Source organism: Lepidochelys olivacea (assembly GCF_965140295.1).
Source record: "Lepidochelys olivacea isolate rLepOli2 genome assembly, chromosome: 25".
NCBI lineage: Eukaryota > Metazoa > Chordata > Testudines > Cheloniidae > Lepidochelys > Lepidochelys olivacea.
In genome coordinates this window covers 11,909,584-11,933,302 of record NC_140435.1, presented here as the reverse complement: position 1 = coordinate 11,933,302, position 23,719 = coordinate 11,909,584, and the positions used below count along the sequence as shown (strand labels likewise).

Here is a 23,719-nt window from a genome sequence, read left to right as displayed (position 1 = left end):
AAAGTCCTCCGACTTCTGAAATGTACAGCAGGTTCCTGATTTCTTTCACTAACTTTGCATGTCTGGGATTTGCATCTTCCATACTACAGCTGTCATGCAGCAGAGTTGAGCTGGTTTCTGTCTGGCTCATGTCTTATCACCATGACTGGCTTCTGCTGGCCGAGGTGTGCTACGCCATGAAGTTGTGTGTGTGTCATTTGAAGAGAGTGGGGTTGAACAGGTGGCCCTGCCACTAGAACTCAGCCAACAATTTTGCAGATGATGCATGAGTCTGAAGAGACACCAGCTCATTCCGCCAGAGCCTCAGGGTGGAGAGCAGTAACAGCAGTGTCTGAAGCCTGCAGCTCTGGTTCTCCCTATGCACAGTTCCGCCGAGTAACATTCTCACACAGTCAGAAAACCCTGCTTTGCCCACCGTCCATGCTTCCAAAGCTACCTGCTGGCTATTGAGAAAATAGTGCCAGTACTGTGTGAGGCCTGTTGGGAACCACCAGAATGGATTTATCAATGTCTGACACTGTAAGATCTAATTGCTGCCTGGGGCAGGCAGGTGGACCATGATCACAAGCAAAGTTCATAAAAAAAACAGCGCCAGGAGTGGTGCCTGGGTGGAGTTTCTATGGCTCTCTTGTCTCCATCGTTACCAGAGCTGCTGCTTCATGTGAGTTATGTGCACTGTCATCGAGCCTTTTTTTGGGTGTGAAATAGCAAGAGCCTTCCAAGGAGCTGACATGCCCAACGTTCGCCGTGTCACATCTCTGGACACAAGCAGGAGAGCAAAATGAGAAGTGGCTGTGGCAGAGCCTCAATGTGGGGCCACTCAGCTCCATTAGCTTCCCCCAGGAAGAGCTGCCGGGCTGAGTCACAGCCAGAGAAACATATATTCGGTATTTAGGGGAAATGCTCAGCAGAAAGGAAGTTCCTGGCTGTGATGTAAAATATTTCAAAACGCTTGATACTTTGCTGCGGCTTCCACCTCCTCCAAGAGGCACTTTTGGGCCAAGCAGAACTGTCAGTTGCATAAGCAGATCCTGACTCCCACCTTCCCCCCATCAGTGTTTTTGCTCCCAAGGCTGGATTTTCAGAGGAGCTCCACACCACCCCCAGCTCCAAAGTCAATGAGAACTGGGGGGTGTTTAGCATCTTTGGAAGCAAGCTATTCAGACGGGAGGGGTGTTTTTGTGGTTAAGACGCTGGGAGGGGACTTGGGAGAACTGGGTTCAGTTCCTGTCTCCGTCACAGGCCACCTCTGGGACCTTGGGCAAGTCACTTTGGCCCAGATCCTCAAATGTATTTCAACTCCTACCTCCCACTGATGGGGGTTAGGAAGCTAAATATCCTGGAGGCTCTGGGCTTTCATCTCCTGGGGTGGGTCTCAATTCCACACCTGTAAAAGAGAGAGAACACTTCCTTTTGTCCGTCGTTTCTATTTCAATCGCAAGCTGTTTGGGGCACGGTCTGTCTCTTACCATATGTCTGTACAGCACCCAGCGCCACGTGGTCTGGACCTCAGTTGGAGCCCCTTGGTGCTACTGTAATACAAATAATAATGTGGGTGAAGAAGGCTTTCTCCCAGCCCAGTTTCTCTGCTTTGATCTTGCAGTGCTCAAATGGTGACAGTAGAATCATCGCCAGGGCAAGAGTTAGCACAGCATCAAATGAAAGTAACTGCACTGCAGGATGTAGGGGATGGTCTGGGAAGAAGCATGACCTTTCGTGTCTTCTGTAATAGCAAAGGGAACACGGTCAGGCATGGGCGGGCCAGGGCCATTTCTGTCCGGTCCAGGCCCTGCCTGGAAACAGTTTTAAATCAGTGTTGTTACCAGAAAGCGGAGCTAGAACCCAGCCTCCACCCATGCTTGGCCCTGGTAAGTTGTGTTAGTCCATGACAGGGTTTAGGCTAACCCACTTGGGGGGAAAAAAATACCCTGTGCCCACTGCTCCCGCCAACTGTCAGGGAGTCATGTGAATACCACTAGCCCTGGGGGTTGGAGGATGCAGCCCAAGCCAGACCCTCTGTGGATGGACAAAGCACTTTTCCTGGTCCCTCCGCTTTGGTTCCCAAACCCAGGGGCTGCAGAATGCGGGCTAGCACTCCATCCCTGCCCTCACAAGACCCTGAGCATGCCTAGGCTCCGTAAGAGCAGTGTGAGTTAAGGATGCAGTGGGAGGATTTCCATTGGTGGGCCTGTGGGAGTTGGAATCAGACCTTCACCTTAAGGGGGATTTACAATAGCACAGATATAGATACTTTTGAGTAAAATATCCATCACCTCTCTGGTCATTCGTCTCTTGACATTATCTCAAGCTGCAGCCATTCAGCAGGTCTGGCAGTAGGGGGCTCTCTAGTGCCATGAAGCCATCGAGTAATTAGATGGCTCACAACAGGGACAAGGGAGCCAGGGAACAACCCAGAGGCCCTTGCCTCTGTCCATCAAGCCACATGGCAGCACCTTGCCTGTCTTCAGAGGGGTCATGGTTATCCTGCAAAGGGGCACGGATCGAGAGAGCCGCTGAATCCCCGTTCAGATAAAGCTGCAGGGATCAACTATCTGATATGTAAGCAAAGGAACTGCCCTTAACGTGAGAGTCACAGCTCAGGGGGAGAAACATCTCCGTTTGCGGCATCCCGCCAGCTCCTTCTCACTGCATCACGCAGCCCCTTGCACTGTCATAGACACATAGCAGGAGGTGGTGCCTGCTGAGTTAGTCCAAGCCTGTATCAGACTAAGGGTGCATCCACACTTTGGGTTGGAGGTGTAATTTCCAGCTCGGGTAGGTGTAAAATCCCTTCATGAGGTTTCTAAAACAGCTTGTGGCAGGGTCCAGCTGGAAGACAAGCTGGGTTATAGAGCTCTGGGGTTTGGTGCAGTGTTGTTTGAAAACTCTCGGTGGGGCCTGGACAGCGCTGGACATGGCCCTGGCTTTGATCAAGTGAAGGTGCTAAAAACCAAAGCCTAGCAGCCTGCAGAGGAAGCAGGATGGGCTAGCCGCCCTCACTTCAATCCCACCCAGCCCCACGGGACATATTTGGGCAGCAAACCTATCCCACCGCAGCTACACGTCCACGTTTAGTGCACTAGCTCAATCAGAGCTAGCGCAGGTATGTCCACCCGCCCTGGGAATCACCTCCAGCCCCAAGCCGATACCCCTTAAGAACACGTGGTCTAGTAGTTAAAGCACAGGACTGGGGGGCAGTAGCACTGAGCTCTGTCCAGCACACTGTGAGCTTGGACTAGGCACTTGCCCTCTTTGTTCCTGTCCGTGGAGGTAATTCCCTTCCCCTGAGGGATGGCGTGAGGCTTAGCTCACCTGGGAGCTCCTTGGATGAAAGAGGATGGGTGAGACAGCGAGCGCCAAATCACACACTCCGACCCTCTGCACAACCTGCCCCTCCCAGCCAGACCAGGGCCTGCACCCCACTGCTCCTTTATAACCAACCCCACAGGCTGTGGCTTCCACTGTCAGAACAGCTCAGCTTTTATTTTTAGCTGTGTAGCGGGACTTGGTAGTGGCAAGCGTGACTTGCTTTTTATAGCGCTTGCTCAGGGCTTCCAAAGGGAATGGCAGGAGCCAGGGGCCTGGATCCAAAGAGTTTCCTTCTCAGCATTTCCCCTCCCCTTACATAACCTTCCTTTGCCTAGGCATTGCGTTACCACTCCAGGCACACAGCTGTGGTGCCTGTTCTGATACCCAGGGCCACCTTTTCCTAGGGAATGGAATATGTAATACCTCCCCCCACCATGTTTTACATGACACATTTATGGAGAAGCAGAATGGACTGCTCAGGTGAAGGGGCTGACAACTCAACAACAGAGTGCAGCTGATGTAGTTTGTGCAGATGGGACCCTCTTACTGGGCTCAAATTGTTGGGATGAGAGGCCTGGCCTATAGAGTTTTGATTGTGTTTTTTTACACTTTAAATGTACCAGGAACGTCAAGTCTTACCCATTTCTGCCATAAGTCTCCGGGCAGGACCAGAGAACTGGGAGAGCAGCTTTCTCAGCTCTCAAGTGAAAGACAGAGGAGGAACAGAACCTTTTACAAGACGCTTTTTCCTTCCCAACACTTTTGGCTTTGAAGCCAATGGGCGTTATTGTCAAGCAAGACCCCCAGCATTTTAACCAGAATGACTCAAAATCCCTTTGCCCTGTCAACCGCTCAGCTTTCACTTGGTACCAATGAGATCCTCATGTCCCTAGCTCTTCAGCCAACCAAAGACACAGCCAGGAAAAACAGGGCAGAGAAAGGGTAAAAATTACAAATAGGTGACTTTTGAGAATGGAATTTAGGTGCCTAACAACCACAGGTGCTTTTGACATTTATTTCCAAGTCCTGAATTTCTGGTGTAAAAACCAAGCATTTGTTTTTTAAACGCACACACACAACCCACCTGTCAGGAAAGCAAAAAGAGACTAAAGTCCCATTTTTGTCTTTTACAGTTCACTTTTAACACCTTTTGCCTGAGACTCCCACACTAAAGTCACGCACTCTCCCTTTGGGGTGGCAGATTTCCTTAACTAGGGAGCATACAGGCTGGTTGTGGAGGGCAGTCAGGACAGAGCTGCGTGTGTGTATATTTCAATGCACATTTTTAAGGGGAGGTACGTGTTATGTTTTAAGACCCTCATTAAAATTTACCTACAAAACTCTCAACTATGCCATGCTAGGACACTGCTTATCACCAGGCTCTAACAGTCTGTTACCTTGTACTCCTCTAGTCTGTTCTATCTACATGTTTTCCTAGCTTATCCAGCTCTTTGTTGTGTGTTTGTACAGTGCTTAAGTCAAGGGACCCCACTCTCCTTGAGGCACTACCTCCATACATATAACAAACAATGACTATGGGGTCTGTATGCTTGTGGCCAAGCTACAGAACTGATCCTGCAAATGCTCTTTGTGCAAATAACCATGCTCACAGGAGTGGTCTCACTGGATTCAGTGGGACTCGTGCCACAAGCAAAGGAGAGGGGAGACGGATTGCTGAGGAGAGAGAGGAAAGGATTTTACTGTATGAAGGGATTAGGAGTCAGGAAGAATTCTGCAGTGTGTTCCTCTCTCCCAACCACCCCCCAGGAAGAGAGAGGACTTTGCTGGGACATTTACAGTCTCACCCAGGCTTGTCTAAGCTCTAGCAGGGCTAGTTTTAAACAGGGGGTTTTCTCCATCATTTTGGCACCTGAGCAGTCTGTGTCATATCTCTCTAGTGCGATATACAGTATAATTCCAGTGATCCAAATGCCCTTTATCGAAAAATCCAACTTGACTGAATCCATGGTGCACCCCCTCCTCCCCCGTTAATTAACAGCACTTCCATTTCTCTGCACACCAGCTTCCCTGAAAGTTTCAGCTGTCCCCCAGGCCTGTTGAGTGTGCAGTAACAGGAAACCCCAATGTGAGCTGTGCCCTGTGACCGCCCAAGAGGAAGCGTATAACACTATCTCTGACACCCCCAAGGCTTTCCACACAGGTCCTGTCTTCACCAGAGATATTTTTGAGCATTTGTGACCCTCTAAGTGCTCCTGCTATGCCCTGTGAGCCAGGGAAACACTGATGCTATCCCTATCTTTAAACTCCAGGCTCTGCCCTTTGTAAACACTGATCATATAACATGAGCATGGGATGATCCAGGGAGCCTAAAAGATCTCCATAGAAGGGCACTAGCAATTGGCCCCAGCAAAGCCTCAGGTGAATCTTTCCCTCTTTGCATTTCTACAGAGACCCGCACAGTAGCCATTTATTGGTCCGGGGAGCTGAGTGTGGGAATCAGAGCTGGCATTTAAAAAATAAAGTGAGAACCAAAAAGAAAGAGAAATCTGTGAAGGGAGAATTTGCAGGATCATTTCAGGAGAGCGACATAAGCCAGGGTTCATGACTGTCCTCGTAAAAAATCTCTACCCTCCGCCCCAGCTAATCATCCAGTTAGTAACACAGTCCCTAAACATTTCACGGCGCCAGGCAACTACCTGTTCTACCCTGCACAGCAGTCAGCCCAGCCAACACCTACAGTAAATAATGGCTGTTACGTGGTAATTATACTTCAATTCACACAGTGATTTCACTTACCCAGTAATTACCATTAACATGTAATTGTAAGGTGCAAAATAAATATGGCCTTTCTGCCATGTGAAGATTCCCCTTTCATGAGGCTCCAATCAATGGCCAGATTCCACAGTTACCTGATCACATGGTCACAGCTTCAGATTTCTTACTGCCCTTTAAGGGCTCTCTTTATTACTAGCCTCATGACTGCTCTGGGCACAAGAGGGGAGCTAATCAAAGGATGTCCTGAAGGGGCCCATGGCAGTTATAATGTCCCAGTATGAATGGGGCCCTTTCAAAAACAAAAACACATACCACATCCAAGATTTCCAAGTGGCTATTAATTTGGATATCCAACCTGAGACACCTTAAAGCAGCCTGTCTTTCAGAATGCACCGAGCACCTGCCCTATGAAAGTCAGGGCACCTTTAAGGTCACTTAAGTTGGCCATCCAGCAACCGAAGCATCCAAGATCTGTAGGCACTTAGGACAATCTTCCCAGAGCCTATATTTTTAAAATCAGTACCCATAGCTCCACTGACACAGATGGAGTTACACTGATTTACAGCACCTGAGGATCTGACCCAAAAGCTGTGACTGACAAACTCCATAAACTCAGGGTGCAGGGACAGTCAGCTAGTTTAGGCCTGAAGTTTACAACTTATTGAAATACACTTAAGAAGTTTTACAGAATCTCCCAACAGCGAATGTTTTCATTCATTTTAAATGCTGATTAAAATAATGCATTTGCATTTAAACCTTCCCCTGCAATTTTTCCATCCCAATGACAACAGCATGGTGCTAATGCAGGAAAGCCAGAAAGTGAGCCTCACTAGAAACAGAAGGGAAACTATTTTCAGTGACAAAACAGAGAAATGTAGGTAGATGGGTAAACAGACAATGTAGGCAGCTAATCTGTTTTTTGCTAAATTAAGATCCCTAAATCCAGCAAATTAAGATCCCTATATCCAGATGATAGCATGGCCCACTGCGCTCTTGTGGAGATCCACTGACTTCATGGAGGATAGGCCCAACAATGGCTATTAGCCAGGATGGTGTCCCTAGCCTCTGTTTGCCAGAAGCTAGGAATGGGCAACAGGGGATGGATCACTTGATGATTACCTGTTCTGTTGATTCCCTCTGGGGCACCTGGCATTGGCCACTGTTGAAAGACAGGACATTGGGCTAGATGGACCTTTGGTCTGACCCAGTATGGCCATTCTTATGAGCAATTCCTCCCATTTATTGCTCAAAGAATTTCACTCTCTCCTCCTCTGCCCCCCGACCCCAATGAAACTGAGATCCTAAAAACACAGTCCTAGCATCAAAGAATTCCAAGGCATTTGCATTCCATCAGCATTTGTTTTGTTTTATTATTTAAAGTTAGGAGCACTCATCAGCTCACAAAGTGAAGTCATTTGTGCAGTTTAATCCGTATCAGCCACAAGGAGGAAAACATTGTACCTAAATTAACCCTGCACTTTACACCTTGATAAGAGTTAAACCTTCTTGCCTCATAAATAAAACATTTAATAGTTAACACTGCAAAACTAAATGGCAGCTCTACAATATCCTTACCGGGCAGAGAACACTGGATTATTGAGGTTTATGGTTCAGCTGGCCTGTAAATACTAGTAGAGCAGCTTCGTTAGATCACAGTGCATGGGCATTTATCAAGAGTTCTGCTCTCCTGAAAGCTCAGAGGGGCAGCTGTTTCACCTACAGCTATGCATTTCGCTCCAACTGCTAAAGCAGTCATTCCTGCTGAGACAAAATAAAATGCAGGGACTGCATCATGTTTGCCAGCACCAATTGCTCAACACAAAGCAGGGCTCTGCTGAGGTGGACAAATATCTGCCCTGAGGCAATGGGTAACAAACTTCTGTCCAGGTCCTAATTAAACAAAACCAGCTCACCCCAAGAGTAGCCAGATGAAGTCAGATTTTTATTTCAAACTTTAAACTAGCACCATACTTAGTATAGCTGCAGAAAGAACCAAAAGCCAAAAACAGCAAGAGTCAGTGGCCCTTTCAAAGGAGGTTCGCAGAACAGGACACTTCAAAGCCCAGTGGATCAGTGCCATTCAACTTTAAAAATAAAAAAAATTATCCTTCATTAACATTCCTTGCCTGCTCTTTCCTCCAACCCTGGGTCACCCCACACTGCAACAAATGCTCACCTGCTTTAAAGAAACCTCCAAGCTCTGTCCACCCTGCAAACATTCTCTGATCCTGGAATGGCTTGAAAGAGGGGATCTCAAGCACCAGCTTAAGTAACATGGTTTTGGCCTGCAGACCATTCTAGATGGGCCAACCCCCACTGAGTCCATGAAGAGCTAAGTCTACGTAGGCACAGGGGCTGGCCCCTGCAAAACTGGTAAGATCGAGGCTCTTGCCAGCCACAAAGCCATATTGATTAAAAAAAAAAAAAAAATCAGAAGTCCCCTCCTTCATATAAGCCAGTGTTTGCTGACAAAACCATGTTATTAAGGTTGGCCTTGAAATGGAAGTACAGGATTGGAGAAACCTTGCAGAGCGACCAGGGCCTGGCTCTGGCAGGGAAAAAGAAAACCCAGCTTTGCAAACAGCAGTCAAAAATCTCACAATTTTGCACCACTTGTTACATGGGTATTTTTCTTGGGGAGGGGGAGAGGGGGGGTAATCACCACCCCCAGCTGGGAAGTTGTGCAAATGGCAACTAGCCCTGCTGGGCACTAGCCACCCAGCTTTTAGGCTTATGTGCCAAATGTGGGAAGGAAAAAGGGACTAGATTAAATTGAAGATGTGGATATTTTATTCCTTTGCTTGCATTAGTATTGGTTCAGTCCTTTGGGGTGGGGTGCACAGAAGAGGTGCACATATGCGAATTTGTAGCAACCCTAAAGCATAATGACCGAATTAATTCAGCACTTATGGGAAGGGGACAGGTGGAAGGATACAGGGGAATCTCCTGCAAAATCTCCCAATTGCCTTCTCCCTTGAGGATGAGATGGTTAGCGAAGGGGAAAGGCAGCAGCTGCAGCCTCCTCTTGGTTCGGTTCAGTGAAGGCTTCAGGCACCTGGGGATGAAGAGGAAGCAAGACAGCCACAGTAACAAGCTCTTGAGTTTCCTTCCCCTATAGGATAAGCTCAGTGATGGGAAAGAACAATAGCTACAGCCTGTCTCAATGCAACGAAGGCTTCCAGCACCCAGGGAGAGGATCTGCCCCCAGACCTTGGATTTCCCTCCCTCTTAGGGATGATGAGCGGGTCTGTGGGAAAGGCTGCTGACTTCAGTCCTCCCACCCTAATGAAGTTCAATGAAGGCCTCCAGCTCCTCAGGGATGAAGCCCTTGTAAGGGATCTTGTGCTTGTCCAGGGCACGGGCAGCAAGGCACTGGAGGGTAATGTAGTTAAAGGGCTGCATCATGCTCTTGGTAAGCAGCTTCTCATCCAGCAGCTCGTAAGCTGTCTGCTTGAAGGCGTTGGTGGCGTCCATGTGGGCCCCGGCCTCCATCAGGGCACTCATGATCAGCGGGCAGTTGTTCTGGGCAGCAATGTGCAGCGGGGTGTTGTTGTCATAGTCACGGCTGTCTGGGTCAGCCCCACACTCCAGCAGCAGGTTCACAACATGGAGTGATGGGAACTTGCCCACTGGGTAGCGCCCCACTGTGGTGGTGTCCTTGTCCACTGCCATGTGCAAGGGAGTGAACCCGTTCTTGGCCCTGGGACTGCACTTGAGCAAGCAGTAGATGGTCTGGCGCTTCTGGTGCTCCTGCTCAGGGGTGCATTCCACCTTCTCCAGCAGGAAGACCAGATGGAGGATGATGGCTAGTGCCTTGGTGAACTGTGCAGAGTCAGCCACCGGGTCCTTGTGAAGCAGAAGCGCCCGCTCTACCTCCCGGACCCCTTTGCTCAGCACTCCCATGAGGTCGGAGAAGCCCAGCTGAGTAGCTAAGGTGCCCTTGGAGCGGTCCTGAAGCACATAGGAGAAGAGCTCAGCAAAAGAAAGGAAGCTGCTGGCAGTCATGGGGCTGAGGGGCTCCAGATTGCCTTGCTGCATGTCCAGGGCATACTTCCACAGGTTAATACAGCGTTCAAAGTTGCCCGAGTCAGCATAGACTGCCCCCCGGTAACGGATGTAATACGAGGTGTCTGGATGAGAGGGGCCCAGGATGCGCTCTCGGATCAGAAGTGCCTGCATGCGCATCTCATCCGGGTCAGTGATCAGGGCTTCTAGTTCCTCCAGGGTGCTCACCTCCCGAGAGTAGTCATAAGCCAGCACCAGCTGCCGGGGCTCAGGCTTGCTCAGGTACTGCCCCCCCTGGTGCCGAAGCTCCATGGCTCTTCGCCAGTACTTGAGAGCCCCCAGCAGGTCACGCTTCTTATCCACAAAGGTGGCTCCTAGCAGCTCCAGGGCTTCTACAGCAGCCCCCCGACTGCAGCACTCAAAAGGGCCCTGCTGCTCATCCTGGCTAGTGGCACAGCATCCCTTCCGGCCCTCTTGCTGCCCTTCCTCGGGGCAGCACTGATGCGTTTCCTGGCCACTACCACAACCCCTCTGCTGCCGCCCCCTGGCGGTGCAGACCCCGCCCTCATTCCCCAACATCTCATCCCCCTCCTCGTTTTGCAGCCCTCCTTGGATGAGGTACTCCACGATGTTGGTGTGCCCGGTGACGCTGGCAGCCAGCAGCGGGGTCATGCCGTAACCATCCCGCTCCATGCGGGCCTTGGCGCGGAGCAGCAGCTGCAGGATCTCCAGGCTCCCGGACTCGGCGCAGTCGTGCAGGGCGGTGTTGCCCTTCACGCTGCGGCGGTTGACGTCCGCCCCCTTCTCCAGCAGGTAGCCGGCGATCTCGCGGTGCCCCTTGTAGCAGGAGATCATCAGGCAGGTGTGCCCATGGCGGTTGGCCACCTCCAGGTCGGCCCCCCGCTCCCCCACCAGGTAGCGCACGATCTCCAGGTGCCCGTCGAAGCAGGCGGCCCGCAGCGGGGTGGAGTTGGTCAGCGTGGTCTGGTTCACCGAGGCCCCCCGCTCCAGCAGGCAGCGCACCACCGCCAGGTGGCCGGCGGCCGAGGCGGCCCACAGCGGCGGCGCCCCCTCGATGGTCTCGCCGTCGAAGCTGACCGAGCCCCCCTCCTCCACCCGGGCGCCGCAGTGGTCCAGCAGGTACTCCACCACCTCCCGGTGCCCGTGGCGGGCGGCGATCAGCAGCGGGGTCCCCCCTCCGCCCGGCCCGGCCGTCAGGGCCTCCAGCTCCTCCCGGCTCCGGCTGCCCAGCACCTTCTGCAGCAGCTTCAGCTTCCCGTCGCGGGCCGCGTTGTAGACGGCCGTGCGCAGGTCCATGGCCACGGCGAGCGGCCCAGGCCCCCCCTGGCCATGGGGCGGCTGCTCCGCCGGGCCCGGGGCAGGGGCGCGAGAGAGGGACGGGGACCGCCCAACGGAGACCCCGGCCTCGGGCGGCGGCGGCGCGGCAACCTTCAGTGCCGCTCCCCCGCCGCCATCTTAGGGTCTTAATACAAAACAAAATGGCGTCCCCGAGCGTCTGAGGGGAGAGCGGGGAATTCTGGGACGCGTAGTTTATCCGGCGCCGCCCTTCCGTGGCCTGCAAGGAGGAGCCGGGCGGCCAGGAGACCGCCTTTCCCAGCAGGCAACGGGAAGGAGCTTCCGCCGTCGGAGCCCGCGGGCGACGCCGGGCGTGTGCGAGGTGGAGTTTGGGAAATGGAGTTCTGCCGTCGCCGCCCTGTCGCCGCCAGTATCGGGGAGCCTGGCCCGCGGGAGACTACATTTCCCAGCAGTGCAATGGGGAACGTCGCCTCTCCGAGAGCCGGCCGGGCCGCTCGTGGGCGTAGGGGGTTCTGGGAAATGTAGTTGTCTAACCTCAGCGTGGCGTGAGCGTCTACAGAGGTCCCAGTTCAGCCCTCCCGCTCCGGGGCGGGTTCCCAGCATTTAGTGCACATGAACACCTGCTGGGGGATAGGTGGTTTGGGTTGCCAACCCTCCAGGATTGTCCTGGAGTCTCCAGGAATTAACGATTAATCTTTAATTAAAGATTATGTCATGTGAGGTAAACCTCCAGGGATTCCTCCAACCAAACATGGCAACCGCACCCAGCATGCAACGGGCTCTGGTCAGTGGATGTAACGATGCAACCTCCCCGTCTTCCTCCATCACCCATCCACCCCATTCCATAGGCGCTGGTCCTGGGGGGGCTGCCGCATCCCCTGGCTTGAAGGGGTTTCCGTCATATACAGGGTTTATAGTTGGGTTCAGTGGCTCACAGCACCCCTGCACCGTTCCCCCATCCCTCTCCCGCACTATCCATCCAGCATCCACTCTCTACCCATCCCATCCCATCCCACTGTCTCTCCATCCATCTCTCCTCCCAGCTTAGATGTGCCTATAGCACCTATCGCTTTGTGTAGTGACATCAAACAGGACTCTGTGGAAGGAAATGCAGCCACTTCGGGTCAGTCAACTGGTCCCAACGCACATCGGGGTAGAGAAGGCAAATGTTTTCCCAAAGACACGGTGGCTTTCCACGAGCCTTGCAAAAAGTGTTTTGTATCTTCATTCAAAGCAGACAGGACCTTGGCTTTTTGAGATTTCCGCTGTGACTTCATCATAATATGTATAAATTGAATCCGATATCTTTATTTTTAAAAATGTCTTGAACTGGTTAAACTCCAAATACAGTAGTTACAAGGAGCAACATCACAAAAACACAGCTGTGCTTTGCACAGCCCTAACTCGGTATATTTTACAAATGTAAATGCAGCAGCTGTAATAGATCTATGACACTTTTTTGTTTTTCAGGAGGGTCCCATGAACTCGTGGCTGGGACAATGTGGTCTAGAGATAATAAACATCAGAATGTGTGTAACAGTAGCCACTGGGACCAGTGTGTGCTGACTCCTGCCACGAGACAAGGAGCATAATCTTTTGTAACCCTGACTTATATTGTGTGACTGGAGTCAGGAATACATAATTCAGCCCTTGGTGAAAGTAGCTACAACTGCACTGACTTCAGCATAGCGGCACCTGCTTGCACCAGGGTTGAATTGGGCACTGCGAGCTTGGCCTCTGAAGATCTTCTCAGTCTCTGGTGAGCAGAGAAGCACATGGGTGACAGCAGAGATCATCCCCAACTTGTATTCTTTGTGCAGAGGCACAATTCCCTGCTTGTAAAGTTCTCTTAGAGTGTTTCATTAATGTTATAAAAGCAGGCTGGCCTTCCTCAACTGAACCATTCATTTCCACGACTTTGTCCTGGCTGCATTGCTGATGAGTGGCAGAATGGATCACAAGTAGGTAACCAGCTGCCACCCCAGTGGACTGGGCGATTAAGGAGATTGGCCAAAGGACGTTTCATCTGCAGAAGTTGAAGTTCAAGGCGTTTAAGTTCAGCCCAGGTGCATAGTGACCTCAGCTCCCTACTCTCTGACGGCCTCTCTGAAGTGAGTTGCTGGGTCTCAGTCCTAATGGGCAAGTGTCCACAACTCAGAAACCACCATCTTAATTGGCTCATTTGAAATCCATGGGAGTTAGATGCTTAAGTACTTTTGAGGATCTGGGTCAAAAATACTGTCAAACCAAATGAGAGCAAAGCAATTAAATTAAATCTCACCCATACATGAGCATCTGCAGGATGCTCATGTATGGGTGAGATTCAGCCCTGCTCAGAGGGCCAGCACAGTTAATGAGACCTATTTTGAGGGCTCAGATGCCTCGTGCTGGGCATCTGCACGGGGTGAATTTTACTCGTTCTGTTTTATTTATAGCTGCCCCCATTAGCCTGATGTTGTTTTGTCTTGTCTGGAATTACCTGGGATTATCCTGCTAACGGGTGTTGCCTTTACAGAGAATATGATTTTAGTTGCTAAGAAACTGCTTTTTGCATAACAAACAGCATTAGCTGGATTTCCACCTCAAGTCAGTGGGGGCAGCAGGTGCTCCACGTCTCTGAGAATCAGGGCTGGGGGGGAGGGGGGTCTGTGCCTTAACTCCCACGTGAGGTGGTGATTGCGCATGTGAGACAGCAGGATTTGTGTGTGGCAGGTGCCAAAGTTCTGAGTGGCTTAGTGCGCAAGAGTACGTGGATGTTTGTAAGTGAGCACGAGTGTCCATGCATCCTTGGCATGGGTTGGCGTGCACCAGTACAGTTCTGGGCTGAACGTGGGTGTGCAGGATACAGTGGCTGTGTAGGGGTGTTTATGTGAGTGTGCCCGTGTCTCTTGTGCACACAGGAGAGAATGCATGTGCCTGTGCACCTGTGTTTGTATATGTCTGAGAACAGTGGGTGTGCATTAGCGTCTGTGTGTGCACGAGTGAATACATGCCAGAAGTCAGTGTGCGCAGGTGTGGGATGGGGTCACTGTATTCCCTTAAGGGTTGGGGAGTCTCCATCTGCGTGCACGTCTGTACGTACACGAGCAGATGTGTGACAGCATGGTCTGTGTGGGCATGCCTGGAGGCGTGTGCATACATGTGAGAATATTCTGTGTGAACACGTGTCCTTGTGTGTGAGCATCCACACGGGAAAGCTGGGGTACTTAAAAGCCTGGATGAGTTGCAATTTCAAGGTAAAGACATTGGGGGAAGCACATTTCCTCTCCTCCCTGCCTCTTCATGTTGCTATAGTGATCAGATGCACTGACACTTTAATCTGAAGTGTCCATTAATTTATACTCCGTCATAACGCCCTTCCGACGAGAGGCAGGTGGCATCTAGGGGAGCACCCTACAGGCTCCTTCGGGCCCACAACTGGGTACTTACACCAAAGCCTTACTCCAGCTGCTCCATCAAAGGCGTCTGGCACCTTCCATTCATCTTAGGGCAGTCGCAGCCTCTAGAAACATCTGTGCTATGAATAAAGAAATTGGCTTAGTGGCGATGCTGAGAACAAGCGAAGATATAATGAGGGACCAACGCGGGGGGTGCTCCAACTTCTTTCCATCCAAATCCCTCCATGTCCTCACTCCTTGCTCTCAGAAGCTCCTTCCACTGACAGCATCAGAAGTGCAACAACTGCCCAACGCAAGGACAATAAAGTTGCTCCCTGCAGGCATCACATGTGGGAAGTGTGTATAGTCCCTGTCTCCTTTAACTGACTGACTGTAGACAGATGCCATTGAGGGCACCCCCTTGTGGCCTGAGGTGGTCCTGCTTGCACGCTGCCTCAATTTTCTTCTGAGCCCCAAAAGAATTCTCATATACTCAGAGTCTTTAAAACAATATTCCCCTTCCCCTAGGGGAAGGTGGGGTATAATTTATTCAAATTACTCACTTCCCCTTTTATTTTTAAGGTTTCACAGCACACCCCCATGGGGCCTGTGCATTCCCAGTCCATGCCTTCCTAGCCTGTACACTCTTCCCTCAGGGGCAGTCCTGCCTCCCCATCGTGCGGCTCAACCCCTCACATCTAGGGTGCCACAGTTCTGATTCTTGGGACCGTGGCTTTAAGTTCTGGCCTCACTGGACTGTAGCTGAACCCCTCAAAATCAGGGGTTGTTTGCACAGTCTTCCTTCCTGAGGCTGTTTCTCCCCCCTGAGCATCTCCCTATGTGGGGGCTTGGAGCCTCCCATGCCTACTCATCTAATCAGTCTCTTAATCCTTCCCAGGTGGGTCTAATAACCCCAAACACTTGTCTGTGCTTGACTGGGAGAGAGGGGAGCCTTGACCTGCTCACACCTAGATTCCTAGACCTTAAAGGACCATCATGATAATCTAGTCTGACCTCCTGCATGCTGCAGGCTACAGAACTGCACCCACCCACTCCTGTAACCTCTGGCTGAGCTACTGAAGTCTACAGGGCTCCTGGTTCTGGGCCCTTGAAGGAACAGTGATCTGGGGTTTTCCTACATCTTTCCTCTGCCAGACACTGACTCATCCCCAGGACCAACTTCCTCTCTCTAAATGACTGCTGTGAGGCCATCATCCACTTTCCCAGGACCCAGGAACTGGGTGATTATTCCTCTGGCCATAAGAGGCCACTACCTTGTTACACTGACAAAGGGCATTTCTTCCCTCCGGTCATTGGAGATGATTCTGAATGCCGCAGCTCCCACTTCTGCTGGGCTGGAACCCTGCAATGAGGGAAGGGGACAGCCAGTGAATAGCACCTGGCCCAGGAAAGTGTGAGCAAATCTCCTTGGGATAGGCACAGGGAGCCACCTCCGCAGCTTCTGATTCCAGGACCAGCAGCCACGGGTCAAATTTGGCTGTGGTGTAAGCAGGTGCAATGCCTTTGGCTTTCGGAAACGAGCTGCCTCTTTAGCCTAGCTATGGTTCAGGGCAGAGGGCTTTCTTGGTGGGCGTACTTCGTGTTGTGGAGGTCTGTTGTCAATGAACTCTGTACCTCCTGGATAACTTGGACAAGCATCCCTTCTTCAAAGAGATTCGGGACGAATCAGTGCTGACCTTGCCCATGTCTCAGTGGCCAAGGTCACAGGAAGTAACCAGATTTGCTGGATGTGATGGAAAAGCTCCAAGTGTTGGGACTTGGTCCATGAGGAGGACTCACTGCCCTTACAGAGGAGGGGTACGTGCGCCTGTCCTCCCTTGGAATGTGATCAACTCATATATAGGGCAAACTGCTCTCTTATCTCAGCTGTGTGAGCAGTGCTTCATTTGTAATGAAACAGGTCCTGGGGCTCAAGCAGTTTTTTTACTTTCATATAGAGGTGCCAAGGCTATGAACTGCCAAGCCCAGAGGTCCCAGGGCTCCGCCCTGGCACAAATTAAGCGCCATATGTGGGCTGAAGCTTTACGTACAGTTTGTAACTTCCTAGGACAGGTCTGTTGCCTGATCATCTCATTTCTGCCAGGCTACCAAACAACGTTCAGAAGCAACTTTCGTCCATGGCTGGCAAGGGGCGGATTTGAACCACTGACTTAACAGAAGGCTCTGCGGTCTGAGCTGTCATGCCCCTGGCAGGTAGGATGCTTGCAAAGTGCTGCCTAAGAGATGGTCACTATGGTGCAGATAAAACCCTCTGCAGTGCTCTGCAAATATACCGGGAACTCAAATACCAGAGGGGATGAAGAGAAGGTGAAAATGAGACAGTTCGACAGGGCTGTGTGCCCGGGGGGAGTTAATTTCTCTATATTGCCGTTTCATGTTCCCTTTCAGACAAGCTGAATTACACAGTACCAACTGCGGGAGTGGTTATGCAAGCGCCTTCACTGGAATAAAGACAGTGCTCTGAAAAGCAAATGGAGGGCTGTCCTTGTGGTTAAGGCACTGAAGTGGCACTTAGGAGGTCTGTGTTCAGTTCCCATCTCTGCCATAGAGTCCGTGTGCAATCTTGGGAACTTCACTTAATCCCACTGGGCATCGGTTCCCCACCTGTAAAATGGGGATAATAATCTATGCCTTCTCTATTAAGACTTCCAGCTCTCTGGGGGTACAGCCTATGTCTCACTCTTTGTCTGTAGACAAGACAAAGAGTGTGCTGGGGTCTGGATCCATGGTGGGGCCTCTGGGTGCTACCATAAATAGATAATAAAAGGGGTTGGATGTCTGATTCAGAACCACGGTGACATGGTGCGATCATGGGTCTGGAACCCCTCATTTCCACTCCACTTTCCCCAAAGTGTGGAGGGGTTTGGATCTGGGGTCAAATTTCCAAAAGCTTCTAAATGATTTAGGCGCCTAAGTCCTTTGGCTTTCAGTTAGGCTTCTTAAGTGCCTAAATCACTTTTGAAAAGGGACTCCTATGTCACTTGGGATAAAATTGCCAAACGTGTCCAAGTCTTTGTATTCAGCTGGTTCTAGTGTGAACGGTTGAGGCTGATGACTGGGTCTGGCTGAGAACTTTCCCGCAGTTTGGCTGTGGGGTTGCAGTCAGGTTTCTCTTTAGTTCATAATCTCAGTCTCCAAGCAGCTTTCACGGCCATGGCCAATTTCCAGGAGCCAGTGGAAGCCAGCCTGTTGCTACTAGGCTGTTAAAGGACAACATCCCCTGTGCTTTTAAGCAGCTGAAGAATAAATTTGCTCGACAAAGGGGAGAATTCTAAAAATACCAAGAAATGGCAGTGTGACATTAGCAGGGAGAGTGACCCAATATCCAACTCACCGCAGGGGCTTTTGTCCTATAACTACTTTAATCATTAAGGCTTGCGATGACATTATTCCCTCTGCTTAAATAGGGCACTGAGGCCACAGCTACCTGTGAAGAAGGGTTTTTGATCAGCCAGTGGCAGACAAGGGAGGTGGAGAGGCACGTTGGCTAACGGTAAATGAATGTTATTTCCTTTCCATTAGGCACAAGCCTGGCAATTTTGAACATTAGCGGCTGAATTTTTGCAGACTTAATTTCTCATGACTGGAGTGAGAGTTGCACGCAGCGGGTGGGCACGGGGGAACAGGCCTGTCCTTTGGTGCATCATCACAGGCTGCTGTGTTATGGAGCTGTTGAATTTCTTTGGCACTGGGTTTCCTGGTGTAAACGTTGCTTCAGCTTCCATCTCACTGCCCTTCCAGAACAATAACAGCAATGGGTAAGAAGCCTTCCAGCTGAGGATCAGAGAACCCAACCCTCCACAAACAGGAAGGACCGATTAGTGGGTGGAAGGAAGAATGGTGTTGTGGACAGTGTACCAGACTGAGATGCAAGGAGTCCCTGGTTCAGCTACCATCTTCCTGTGTATCCTTAGGCGAAGCACTCAGTCTACCCTGTGCTGTTATCTGTCTGTAGATACCACTCTTGGGACTGTGAGGATCAATATATTAATGATTGTGAGGTGCTCAGGTACTACAGTGATGGGGGACAGAGACATATTTAGCTAGATAGCAGCATATGTGACATCATTACTGTAAGAGGTGGAAATTGTTATCTTTAGTTTACAGATAGGGAAATAGAAACACAGGCAAAGGGAGAGACTTTCTCTCCAAGGTCACACAGCAAGTCAGTGTCAGAACTGGAAATAGGACCCAGGAGTCCTGAGTTCCAATCTTGTGTTCTAAGGGCTAAAGAATGCTTTCCATTCAGTACCAACCGCAAACAAAGAAACATGGGAACCCCCGACAGCCTGGAGTTATGGACTATGTGGCTGCTGGGAGTGCAGTCTATGTTTGTAACCTTAAAGACAGGGATTAGGAGATCAATGGACTTCTTTTGTCCTTTCATACATGCTGTATCGGTTCCCTATAAAGTCTGCATAGGTATCTATATTTGTAGGGTAACATTTTCAATAGCCCTTAAGTCTCAACAAAAGTCAATGGGACTTAGGCTCCTAAGTCACTTAGGTGCTATTAAAATTCTTACCCTCTATCTTTTAGGTTTTCAAAACCCCAATAAAAATTAAGGGCCAGCGTAATGGGGTCTGCCAGGCCTTCTCTGCCCATGACTGGAGGAGTCAGCATCTGGCATTAGCAAGCAGAGAGAGACCCTATCACAGCCAGAGCTCAGTGTCCAGTCAGGCACCTAGATAAGACCCAGATTTTCCAAAGACTTCAGCACCCAGAAGCTCTTATTGTTCTTAAGGGTTCTAGTCCCAGCTGTGTCACTGACTTGCTATGAGGCCTTGGCCAAATCACTTTGCCTTTCTCCATCTGCAAGTGGGGATGAGGAAACTGCCCTTCCTTTTCCAAATGCTGTGAATGGTAGGGATGGAAGGTGGGAGTGAAATGTTATTAGCAATAACAGGAACAGAACTCCTTAGTGCAGAGAAGTAAATGTACATGGCGCTTTACCAAGATACTCCTGCTATCATTGACAAAACTCCCACTGACTTCCCAGGGAACAGGAGCAGGGTCTTAGAACAACTCACAATGCCTGCCCTGGAGAGTTACAGTCTAAAGCCCAGATCCGCTGAAGCACTTAAACCTAAGGTTAATTTTCAGCATGAGAGTTAACATGGGACTGGGACTGTATGGCGGCGTGTTCTGCTAATGGGTGGTCGGGGTCCGGTCCGTATGGTGGCTAGAGTTTGGGCAGTACAGTGGCGTGTCCTGTCGGTGGGCAGCTGGAGTCCGGGCCGTATGGTGGTTAGATTTGTGCTGTATGGAGACGTGTCCTGTCGGTGGGTGGCTGTGGTCCGTGCTGTTTGGCAGGCTATGATTTGTTGTCACTTTTATAAGTCAGAACAACAAAATCACTAGTCTTCCACACAGAGCCAGACCTTGAGTGTCAGTGCTTCTTCCTTACGCCTTAGGAAAAGCTCTTTAGTTTTTTCGTCTGTCACCTTTCCCCACCTCCTGCAGGCCCTTGCTTGTCATTCTGGGGACAGATCCTGCCCCCCGTGGGCCAATACCCTCTCCACAGTGCTCTCCATGGGTCAGTCCCACATCTCATTGTAACCTGTCCTACGTCAGGGGGTTGTTCACTAAAACTTCCCGCTCCGTTCTCGCAGCAAGGGGCCCACACCCCCTAGGAGGATGCAGATCACATTGTTTCAAGCGCACGGGGGCTCGGCAGGACCTCCTGCTCACGTAGCCCCTCCACCCCCAGCTTCTCCTGGTGGTGCGCTGCTGTGCAAAGCACTGTCAACTTGCCCAGCTCCCGGTTGTGTCCCAGGCTGACCGAAGTGAGTCAATGGAATACGTATTTGGGAACGCTAGAAGGAAGCAGTCACGTAGAGAAGAGAAAAACAAGATAATAGGACCACTGGAGTTTCTTGGCGTCTCCTTGAATCCAGCCTAAGCCTACTGAGTGAGTGAAATTATTGTGGTTTGCTTACTAGTGATGCTCTTTCCTCCCCTTCGTCTTCCCTGGATCTTCTGGGCATGATCATACTTTCTCTCCTGGTTCAGCTTCGCTTCCACCTTCCAGCTCTCTTCTCTTAATGTCTTGCACATCTCTTGGACAGCATATGATGGGGCAGTGACAACTCATAAGGCAAGGCCTACAGCTATTCTGTGCCAATGCTACCCTTGGGGTGAGGCTGAGGCGGACGTACCTGAGCCGTGGAAAGGTCAGGAGGGGGCATCTACCCTGCATCGTTCTTCCCTTCGGTCTGATCTTCAACTGTCCCTGTGTGAACACAGTTAACAAGAGCAGGTTCATTTTTTTTGTCATCTCCCCTCATCCAGAAACCCAGGCTGCTCTGGCCTTAGCTTTGCAAAGCCGTGTCTGTTACAAACTCTCCCTGGGGGAGGAGGAAATGTTCTCTCAGTGAAGAGTCAGATTGCTGGTGCTGAGAAAGGTCACGCCCTTAAACAAGCAAACAACCCAGTCACTGAACTCAGTTTTTCCTGGTGGGCTCTCTATGGACTTTTGAGTCTGACTCCAGATGGGCATTTTAATCTGGGAGTTTGTGCTGCTTAGGAGATAAGTCCATTGTACTAGCCCGGGTAGTGCAAGTGTTTGCAATGGCTAGAGCTGATAAAGATATCAGGCGATGCCCAGGTGGTCTTATTTAATAGTGAGAATAGTCCTGCCTGCATTGTCCAGGTGACGGGCTGGAGCTGCTGTCCAGGTGTTACTCGACACCAGGTTGATGTAAGGACCTCACCCGATGCTGGTTATTACCTGGATTTTGTGACTGAAACGACCTTTCTTTGTTTCATATGCTGCTACTGAAGACTGGGAAATAGGCTCAATTCTGCCCTGACATACGCAGGTGACTTCAAAGGGAGTAGCTGGCTAGTGCCTGAGAGACAGACATGAACTAGACAGCAGGGAGTGCATGGCTGAATGCCTATTCTATGGCTAAAAAGGCCAATTTCTCTCAACCGCCTAAAGTCCCTTGGGAGGCGGCAGTCAATGAGCACTACACTAGTGTGAAATGGAGCATTGAGGCAAAGCCAGAGGGCTTCCTTAAGGCCAGAGCGACCACCCACACTCACATCATGTAGCACCTTCCTCTGCAAAATGCTCCATCAATTTCATATCCACTTGTTGTCTTTTGTCTTACACAAAGGGTATGTTTATGGTGCGATCACCGGGTGTGGCTGCAGCTCGGGCAGGCATCCTGAGCTAGCTTTAAGCGTGCCAGCTCGGGCCCCAGGGCAGTGAAGCCCAGGAGCGTGTCCTTCAGTGAGAGCTGTACAAATTCAGCTGCCGTGGCTTCGTTGCTCAGGTACCCAAACTATCTAGACGAAAGCTAGCTTGGCTGTATCTACGTGAGCTGTAACCACACCCTGTGATGACAGGATAGGCAGGCCCTTAGATTGTGAGCTCTTTGGGGCATCTTTTTGTTCGGTGTTTGTACAGTGCCTAGCACAGTGGGATCCAGGTCCACGACTGGGATTTCCTAGACACTGGAGCAATACAGATAAAAAATAATTATCGTGAAGGAGTAAAGTACTATTCATAGAACATAACGGCCAGACTGGGTCAGACCAAAGGTCCGTCTAGCCCAGCATCCTGTCTTCCGACAGTGGCCAATGCCAGGTGCCCCAGAGGGAATGAACAGAACAGGCAATCACCAAGTGATCCTTTCCCTGTTGTTCATTTCCAGCTTCTGGCAAACAGAGGCTAGGGACACCCTCCCTGCCCATGCTGGCTAATAGCCATTCAGCATAAGATCATCAGAATCTGGCCTTTTTTTTTTTTAAAACACAAATTCCCTTTTAAATCAACGGGTGTTTGACAGAATAAGGACAAAACACACAGCCATGTGTGGGCTAGGCTTGTGCCTAGCTTTCAAGCCAAGTGACTTTAAGAGGGGAAGAGAAAACTCTTTGAAGACGCTCTCAAACTTCAGGGCTGTGCTTTTCAACTGGCTGGGGGTGGCGGGGGGATGGGAAGGGGGCTCCATAATTAAAGCGGGTCAGGAATCTTTTGACCAAAAGTGTTCTTGTTTAAAAAAAAAAAATGCAGATTTGTCAAAACGGAAACTGTTTGTGAAATAGGGTCAGTTAAGGCTCTTCCAACTTCAAAAAATGATGGAATTTAAATTGTTTTTTTATCAGGATGCTTTGTTTTGGCATTTTCAAAACAAAAAAATGTCCGGTTTGTCCATTCCAAACTGCCATTGTTTGGAAATTTAGTCTAATTACATTTTAAAAAGTTGAACAAAAGTCAAAAATCAAAACAAAACATTGCAATGGCCCTAAAACAATTTTTTCCCCAGTTCACAAAAAAAAATTGAGATTTCCACCTTGCGCTCTGATTTGGGATGTTTTCAGACTCTTGAAAATATTGGCAAAACTCAGGAAAAACCACCTGAGGCAGGGGAATCCCCCTTCAGGTCAGAGACTGGGAACCAATCAGAAATCCCACTTTAATTTGATCCCCAAAGGAATCAGTGCTGGCCTATCAGGTTGCTAAATTCATGCACATGTTTAGGGGAAAAAAAGGTCAAATTGCAAGCAGTCAGAAGCCAGCTTATTCAGAATTTAATAGGGTGGGGGGAAATCAGAGTGCAGTAAGTAAATACTAATTTGGGAACAATTGCCTCTCTACAGCTGTTGCAAGCAATGGCGCTGGAGTCCACCATAGCTTCCCTTGAAACTTGCCACAGATATAGACAGGATCTAAACTGGGCTGCGAGCACGTTGGAAATGGCCCAGTCAGAGAGAATGGGGATTGAGGTGCTTAGCTGCAAGCGATCATGGAGGAGGCTGGCTTTTCCTGGAGAGATCCCCAGCTGCGCTTCCAGGCTGTAAATTAAACAAACCGTATTTCCTATATAGCAGACCCCGGGGGTGGTGGAAGGAACAGCATGGCCTTACTGCTGTTATTTCCTCTGAGTTAACTCTTCCCCCCCCACTTCAGACTGATGGTCCCCACTTCACCTGATCTGTTATTT

The 23,719-nt window shown here is 50.3% G+C and overlaps 1 protein-coding gene and 1 long non-coding RNA gene across 2 annotated transcripts in view; both read right to left on the bottom strand.

Annotated features, from left to right (window-relative positions):
• Nucleotides 1–7,390: 7,390 nt before the first annotated feature.
• FEM1A (fem-1 homolog A) lies at nt 7,391–11,544 on the bottom strand. Its single transcript, XM_084614248.1, has one exon. It carries the CDS (start codon nt 11,365–11,367, stop codon nt 9,328–9,330), a length of 2,040 nt encoding a protein of 679 aa, XP_084470374.1. The 5' UTR covers nt 11,368–11,544; the 3' UTR covers nt 7,391–9,327.
• A 1,152-nt stretch (nt 11,545–12,696) lies between these two features.
• LOC311512871 overlaps nt 12,697–23,719 on the bottom strand; it is a 33,840-nt gene continuing 22,817 nt past the window's right edge. The window contains exons 5-7 of the long non-coding RNA XR_014709583.1: nt 20,924–20,997; nt 14,797–14,879; nt 12,697–13,605 (exon numbers count right to left, since the gene is read on the bottom strand). This is a non-coding gene — a long non-coding RNA (uncharacterized lncRNA). The remainder of the gene's footprint in view (nt 13,606–14,796; nt 14,880–20,923; nt 20,998–23,719) is intronic.